At 43.3% G+C, this 8,710-nt stretch overlaps 1 protein-coding gene across 1 annotated transcript; it reads left to right on the top strand.

Annotated features, from left to right (window-relative positions):
- Positions 1 to 640: 640 nt before the first annotated feature.
- ssb (small RNA binding exonuclease protection factor La) lies at positions 641 to 8,395 on the top strand. The gene is made up of 12 exons (XM_030781867.1): positions 641 to 674; positions 2,276 to 2,334; positions 2,425 to 2,528; positions 2,940 to 3,114; positions 4,226 to 4,333; positions 4,948 to 5,051; positions 5,591 to 5,662; positions 5,918 to 5,960; positions 6,115 to 6,255; positions 6,844 to 7,033; positions 7,260 to 7,367; positions 8,301 to 8,395. The coding sequence occupies exons 1-12, from the start codon at positions 650 to 652 to the stop codon at positions 8,393 to 8,395; spliced, it is 1,224 nt and encodes a 407-aa protein (XP_030637727.1). The 5' UTR covers positions 641 to 649.
- The last annotated feature ends 315 nt before the right edge of the window (positions 8,396 to 8,710 follow it).

The raw sequence follows: 8,710 nt of genomic DNA, 5'->3' as shown, positions 1-8,710 counted from the left end.
CTCACAAAATATTCTGAAAATGTGATTATGTATCATTTTATTTACAAGGTTATAGTCACCATCTGTTGCTTGTTTGTTCTTTTTTTTTTACCACTGCTTTGTGGATTTATATAGCATGATAATTTATGAAATGTAAATATGAATTTAGCAAATGACTCTTATGTAGACAGAATCCTGACAGAGTATCAGGATTACAGTTGTTTTACACATTGTGTGGAGTTTCGTTATTTGCATTTACAACTGTTTGTTACTGAAACATAGTGGGTCACATTGGACAACTACACTCTCCTCATGTTTCAAGATTTAAGACTGTAGATACAGATGGAACTACTGTATTTTTATGCAAGTGTTGCCATCAGACTTTGCGAACGTAAACTAAAAACTTTTCATTTGCAAATGCGTTTAATTTGTGTTATCCGACATCAGGCAGGAGAAGCGATTCAAGGTTTGTCTCATTTTTTTTTTTTTTTAAGGGAAGCGAACGAACACTGCATTGAACTTGTGGAAAACTTGCACAAAATAAATGCTACAATCACATTTTATTATCCACTAGAAGCTGAAAACACTGGGCACTGCATTGGATCAACCACGCTGGTCAGTACTGCCACTGCCACTTTCTTAATAACTAACTAGTTTAGTACTTCGGGTAATGAGTGCGAAAGGGCACTCCAACGGTAAGTGCTCCTATGATATAAAACTGAATAGGTTTGAGGCTAAAATAGTTAATGAAGTCTAGAAGTCTACTGTGACAGCTTGTGACATTCAGACGTTACTAAACTAAGCGTCTTGTTATTTCTGTCTCTGTCCGGTGTCAGAAAATAGAGGACAACTGATTTTCGTTATGGTAAATAAATTTGTTTTAAGTCGCTAGCCTCACAGTTAAACAAATGTGAATATTATCGAGCTTGGTCATTGTACCAAAGAGGTCATGCTGATTGACACCAATTTTTCCTAAAAGCCTCAGCCAAATGGCTCAGGTTTGTTGTGCCATTAATTGGACCTAAAAGTTATGATTCAGTTTATTCGACTGAAAACGCTTGGTCACCTCACTCCCCCGGCATGTACGAAATTTTAAACCAATAGAAGGCTAAAGCGACTACCATGTGACTGCCATGTGGCTGCGTAAACGGAAGAAAATCGAGAGTGGGAGTTCTGTCTTAACTAAAACGTCTTTGGTGCAGCCTCCTAGCGAAACGCTATGGGAGCACTTGGCGATCACATGGGTTCCTAAATGACGTACAGTTTGAAAGCGTGTTGGTTTGTGGGAGCAAACGGGTAATAGCAAGACTGGTATATCCGCTGAACTTCAGGCACACAACAAGTAGCGGCAGTAAGTATTATATTCGGACATATATTTTGTTTATACAAAGTCTAAGCATTGAATATGTATTGCTGACGGAATAAAGCTGGTTTCAGGCGTTCAACTTGAATCGCTGACAGAGAAAAAGTGCGCAACGTTTGGTTTGATTTAGCTTCTGTCCAGTCATTCTGCAGCGTGTAGCGTGGAGATCCAATATGTGTGTCTTGCGTTTAATAAAATGGCCACGTCGTATATTTTGTGGGGACAGCTTCGATACTACTATCAGAAAATGTGAGATATTTGAATAATATATCACAAATCTTGGTACGTGCGTAATTGCTATAGTAGCAGGGATGCGGTACGGGTCCTTCTCCCTGCTACGGGTCCTTCTCCAACACAACCAACGTGGTCTTTGCGTTCAGGAAGTAACGTAGCGTGGAAAGCTAGCCTGCATCCACACATGGTGCTGCTGCGCGCGTTTCCAATGACACCTAGCCTACTGTTTTGTGAGAGCGCTTTGCTCTTTTTGAAATGCGTTCTGACTTGCAGTTAAGAATATATAGATTGCAAAAGGTCAGGTTACAGAGCCGTCTAATCTCTTGTGTGTCCTCTACTCAAACAAAACTCGCAAACACGTGGGAAAAAGAGCTGCACGGGAGTCAGGCAAGCCGCCTTGCTCAATGTGAACATATTTTCGCAGGAATTGTGCGAGGTATTTAATACTGTGTACAGACGGAGTCCAGATCAGCAGATGGGTTGAGCTACAGTTCTTTTCCCAGTTTGATTTACAAACAACCACGTTTTACATTTGTGTTCTGGATTAGACACATAACGGTACTAGATCAGTTGATCGAGAACTTGTATGTCACTACACGAGTGGCATTGGTTGGAATAAAACAATGTGGGTTCTTCTCTGAATCTTATCTTATGCATACACCGCCTAACCTTTTTTTTTGTCTTTCGGCACGACGATAGAGATGGCAGAAAACCAAGAGGTCTCTCCACTTGAGAAGAAGGTAGCCGAGCAGATTGAGGTAAGTTAAATTTAAAATCTACTCATTTTCACGCCGACTTTGACATGTTACACTCCTTGACCAACTTAAACCCCTTTACGTTTTCCCTAGTATTACTTTGGCGACCACAATCTGCCTCGTGACAAGTTTCTGAAGGAGCAGTTACAGTTAGATGATGGCTGGGTCCCCTTAGAAACGATGCTCAAGTTCAACAGGTAATTTTCGTTTTTTGAACCGTAGAACCTTGATGAAGAGACTATTTAAAGCTTCATCACTGTCAGTGTCAGAATAAGCAGCATTAAACCAAGAAATGGCTTGTTTGTTTTCTTTTTTTTTATTTGATCAGTAATGTTACGCTAGACACAAAGAAACTAATCAGTACTCACATTCTATTGCTCATAGATACGTTATTAATCTGTATGCCTGTTTCATGCTTCAGGAATAGTTCTAGCTTATTTGCTTGCGTAAATCTTCTGTGTTTCCATTTGTTGTGAAAATGTAAACTCTGAAAATCCCACATGGTGCTGTATATGGAGTCCTTTCAGTTTCTGTGACTCCCTGAGGTCGAGAGGTCACTAGAATGTGTGTGTGTGTGTGTGTTTTTTTTTCTCCATTCGGGTACCCAGGCTTAAAATGTTAACATCAGACTGCAGCGTCATCGTTGAGGCTCTGCGCAAATCCAGAACAGGCCTACTGGAGGTCAGCGAGGACAAAACGAAAATCCGTCGCTGTCCAAGCAAACCGCTCCCGGAGTTTAATGAGGAATACAGAGACGCCCTCAAACATAAATCAGTCTACATGGTGAGTGGCAGGAACCTGCGAGGGAAATTTTTAAAGCCTGTATCAGATCCGGCGGCACGGAACCTTTCCCTAGAACCTTCTAGTGGCTCCGACGGTTCGATGTGACCCTTCAGCATTGCATTAATAACTCCATCACATTGTTACAGTTTGATTGGCTGAGTAGTGAGTCTGCTATATTGCTGAAATCCAACTGCGCATTGACTATTTTTACATGCGCATTAGAATTTCGATCTCGTGCAGAAATCTCAAATATTTCGATCGTAGCACTGGTCACAACTTATTCTGAAAGGTGATATCCAGGTTTAGACCCATATTCTGATAATCCAAAACCAGGACAGGGTGGGGTCCATATGTCTCTAAGCAGCTTCTTCCATTTGCAGCACTTACATGGTGCATACATGTACACATTTGCAAGGTAGTATGGGAACTGTAGTAGCTAACTTGTTCATTCCAATGTGGTTTTAAAACAAAATGCTCACCCTGCCTGACAAAACCCTCTCTCTTTTTTTTTATGGGGTGTCTGTGACCCTTTTGGACAAAATCTCACAGTTGCTCCATTTGCTCAATTGCAAAATTAAACTAAATTTAAACTAAACTAGACTCAACGAAGCTAAACTAAGAGAAGACTACAGAGAGAGTGTCCTGTACTTGATGTTACATCACAAGCCTCAAACGGAACACTTATGTAACCATGGATACAAGGACTAAGAATTGGTTTAGACCTTTTACAGATCTTTCACATCTCACATTAAAAAAAAAAAAAGACTTTGGTTGTCAGCAGTAGGATAATGGGGCATGTGTTAACCTGGTTAGCATCGGTCTGCAGGAGTGGTTTAGGACGGGACTGGATTACACACAAAAAATCCATTGTTGTTTAGCGTCATCTTAAGTGACTGCAATGTGTTACACATCTTGACTTACAGGTCCGGTCGTAAAACAAGACCCCCAGAAAACCTAAGCCATATAATAACCATTTGCTCACATATCGGAATGTTTTCATATGTTGTTTGCGTGTGCATGTCAGTGTATCTGCGACTCGCTGCTGGGCAGCAGTGGCTGATGGCAGTATGGTGGGTGCTCTGTCTGATTGGAAACTGTGGTGTCGTAACAGAAAGGTTTTCCCCTGGAGACGACCCTGGACGACATTAAAGACTGGCTGAGTGACAAAGGCATGGTGGAGAATATTCACATGAGGAAAGGCCCTCAGAAGACGTTCAAAGTAAGATTTCAGCTGGATGTCTAACTGCTTCTTCGTGTAAAATCGATTTAGCAGTGCGCTAAAGCGATTTTGTTTTAGTGCGCTAAAACGGGCTGGAATGACATTTGTGGTATTTTTGGGATTCCTGTGCAGGTTCACAGAAGCCGAACAGAACACCCTTTATATGGTCGTTTTGGTCAAACTCTGTGAGACACGGGCTCCGTAGTTTGGGCACCTAGATAAATATTTCCGGGTCCCGCTCCTGGAAAACGAAAGCTCTGTACATTTTTAGATCTCTTCCTCCTCCAAATCTCCTGGTTCAGTTAATCAAGGCTTTGAGAACAGTCTCATGAGTTGAGTCAGATGTGTTGGCAGAGATTGAATGCATTAGGTACCACTAAACAGGACGGGGGGGGGGGGGGGGGGGGGGGGGTGCCAAAAAAAGACACTAGTCTTCATAACTAACTCATTCTGTGCCATGGTTCCCTACCCCTTTAGCCATTTAGCACAGCGGCTGCGCTATCCAGCTAGCATCTAACGTAGCTTTATTTTTGCACCGTGCTAGCTGACTAGCCTTTTGTGAAAATGTTTTCATCTTGCTGCTCTCTCTCTCTCTCTCTCTCTCTCTCTCTCAGGGCTCTGTGTTCTTGGTGCTGGAAACCGAGGATGCGGCCAAAGCGTTTGTGGCGCGTGAGGACGTGAAACAGTTCAAAGGAAATGACATGATCGTAATGATGAAGTACGTGTCTCGGCGGCAGAACGAGTTTTATTTATTTATTTATTTATTTATACATTTATTTTTTAATTTGTTCTAACGGCCAAACTTGCCTCTAAAGAAAGAAAACAGAGCTGAATTTGCTCAGTGCGGCAGATTCTGCTGACTACGCGTAATTTTGATTTTATTTTATTTTATTATTTTTTTTCCCCCCTCAGTTTCTCAGAGTTGAGTCTTGGGTGGAAAAATGCCAGATATTTAATTAAGCGAAACACTCGCAATCCCGGAAGTCTCCAGCTTACAGTAATAAGAAAATTTAAAAAAAAAAGAAAAGAAAACAAAGAAACACAATGTCGTCTGGAGGCGATGCTTGCTTCCTTTTTTCATTGTGTTTAGTATCTGTAGGACAGGAAGCTTCTTCCTGTGATTAACGTCTGATTCACTGGTCAGACAGAGCGTCCTGCAGGTGAAGTTAAGGCCAGCGGTGGCAGTGTTGTAAAGCGTGAATCTTTTTTTTTTTTTTTTTTTTACATTAAACAAATAAACGATTCCTGTGTTCTCAGGGATGACTACTTCACCAAGAAATTCGCTGAGAAGAAACAGAGTCGAGCTGAAGCCAAGGCCAAAGCCAGGAGGTGAGAGTGAGAACAACGACTTCATTTTTTTTTCTTCTTCACACCCTAAGACATGACTGTCTTAAGTACTGGACTGCGTTCAGCACCAGGAGATGTTCTGTTAGTCTGGTTTACGCTGTTGTCAGGGTGATGAGTCACTGTCTTGGCCCTTAATGAATTGAAGTGGTTTGTAATTGAATTTTCTTTTTCTTTTGTATTTGCTGCAATTGACGTGAGTGTGTGTTTGTTTTTTTGTGTGTTTTTTTCCCATTGCAGTGAAAAAGAGGAGAAGCAGAAACAGGCAGAGGAGGAAGAAATGGTGAGTTTTGTTGCATTGAAAACACACACACTCTCACACACACACACTCTCACACACACACACTCTCACACACACACACTCTCACACACACACACACACATAGATCAATTAAATCTGCGTTTATCACTCACTGTGTGTGTGTATGTGCGTGTAGAAATCGCTGGACGACCAGAGAGGCTGTCTGCTGCGTTTCTCGGGCAACCTGGGCGATCAGACATCCAGGGAAGATTTCCACGAACTGTTCGCCGAACACGCACAGATCAAATGGATCGACTTCACCAGAGGCGCCAAAGAGGTGAGGCTTTAAAACTGGCCCGTCTTTGGGAGGGCGACGAATGGACCACTGGGGTAGTGTAAGAACCAGACTGGTAGAGAACCGCAGAATTCTCCCAGACCACAATCCTCTGGAACGCCATTTAGCTCATGGAACAAAAATGCAACAACATGACAAGCATGACGAAAACGGAGACAAGCGTGACTATATCGTCGATTAGACCGTCGATGATGTTTTAATGATTTTGTAAAGTGCCATAAAGACAGCAAGTAAATCCCTTTAGCGCCCCCCACCCCCCTTGCAATTAGCTATTCAACAGTCAGACTGTTAAGTTGACTTGTTTAGGTGAAGGTGAGAGTGGAGGAGAGATAGCTGACATACATACAGTACGTTCCAAACCGTAGACCCCTGGATAATAAGGAACCATGGACGGTTCTGTGCTTCATTTAAAAATGAATGAGTGATGGTGAAGCATGAACGTTTGAAATGACCAAAGAGCACGATTCACTAATAATGTTAACCTGTAGTCTTAGCCTGGTTCATATTACTGCTCTGTCCCAGGTACAGGCTGCCGATTTCTGAATCTCCCGTTCTGTTTGTCCCTCGCAGGGCACCATCCTGTTCACCTCAAGTGCTAAGGAGGCGCTGGAGAAGGCTAGACAGGCGCAAGGAGGTGCTGAACCCAAGATTAAAGAAAAGGAGGTGAAATGGGAGGTGCTGGAAGGAGACGCGGAGATGGAGACGCTGAAAAAGATCATCATGGACCAGCAGGAGTCTCTGAACAAACGCAAAGGCAAAGGTACGTTGGTCTCCTCTGGGGTCGGAGCCTGTGGCACAGTGTGGACTTTTCTCTTACATCCAAAACGTCCGTGTGTGTGTGTGTGTGTGTGTGTGTGTGTTTGTAATTTCATGCCCTTTTATGGAAGGCATTGTTTTGAAACTCCTCCCGTGCAATTTTGTGAGTGTGCGTCAGGTCGTTTTTCACGCTCGCCATGCTTTAACGTTGGACTTCTGTGTCTACGCAGGAGGTCACAGGGGTAAAGGGCGAGGTCGCGGTGGCCGTCGGGACCGAGGGGGGCGAGACCAGCCCCAGTTCCAGGGCAAGAAAACCAAATTCGACAGCGACGACGAAGGTGAGGGGGGAAAAAAAAACGGGCCTTTAAGTCACCTCCTCAAACGGGCCTTTAAGTCACCTCCTCAAACGGGCCTTTAAGTCGTCACTTCAAATGTCCGTCTGTATCCTGCGCCTCCTTCAGCGGACAAACCCGGATCCGGTCTCTCCCTTTTGTTTCCCGATCCTGCTTCCGGAAACCCACGGCCCTGCGCGTTATAGTTCTCTCCCTGCTCTGACACACGCCGGGTTCGACTCCAAAATTCATCCGGTGATTCCCAAGCCCTTGTTTATGGGACCGGGCTGCGTCGGAGCAGAGGGAGAACCAGGGACCGTGAGACTCCGGCAGCGGAATTGGGAAACGATCTTCCTGCCAGGGTCCTTTAATCCCTGCCTTTTTAAAAATGTTTTTTATTTATCCTTTATTTAAGCAGGAGTGTCCCACTGAGATACAGTATGTCCTCCTGCCAGGGAGTCAAGAGGGTTGGAAAAGTGAGATTTCATAGAGGTTTCATATAAAGGTACACGCAGGGACAGATGACACCACAAATAGCCTATCAGAAACACAACACACAGACACATGACATCCAGGGATCAGGAGCCAAAATGAATCAGGGAAAATCACGGCACACGTTAAAAAGCAACGACATTGTTCTGTAAAAACCGACTTGAAAAGATTGTTTAAGCGTATGGAGAGAGGGTAAAGGTTTTGGAGTTAGAGTTATTTTGTGTTTATGGATCTTTGTAAACAGTGGCGTCTGAGGTTTTACAGAGGCGACTTAATGAGTTGCTCATGTTTGCGAGCTTCTTTTAATAGGGTTCTAGTTGATGGCTGATTTTTTTTTTTTGTTTGACCGCCTTCATACTTCAGTCTGTCCGTCTTTGGGTTTCATAGGAAAGCGAAGTAAATTTTTCTGTTTTTCTTTTTTTTTCTCTCTCTCTCTCTCTTTCACAGAGCCAGCTAGTCCCAAAAAGAGAAGCCTGGAAGCCAACGGAAATGACACGCAAGCGCCGGCTGCCAAACAAGCCAAGACTGAGAACGGCTCATAAACGCCTCAAAAAAGCAAAACAAAAAAAACACCCCCCCGCTGCCACTGACCAATTTTTTCGTTTTTATTGTACAGTAGATATCTTTAAACGATTATACGACAACTAGTACAGGCTTCTCAAGACTGTCTCCATGTCCGCTGTTAAACTAGAAACTTCTCAGACGTCGGTCCCACACACACACACACACACACACACACACAGGCGCTCAAGCAGGTTTCCATCCTGTGCTAATGCTAACAGTTCATTTGAAGGAAAAAAAAAAGAAAAAAGAGGTTGACGATTCTTTAGCCAATCACGTCCCTCTGAAAAGAGTGA

The sequence above is a fragment of the Chanos chanos genome, chromosome 8 (genome assembly GCF_902362185.1).
Source record: "Chanos chanos chromosome 8, fChaCha1.1, whole genome shotgun sequence".
Taxonomy (NCBI): domain Eukaryota; kingdom Metazoa; phylum Chordata; class Actinopteri; order Gonorynchiformes; family Chanidae; genus Chanos; species Chanos chanos.
This window is presented reverse-complemented; position numbering and strand designations above follow the sequence as displayed.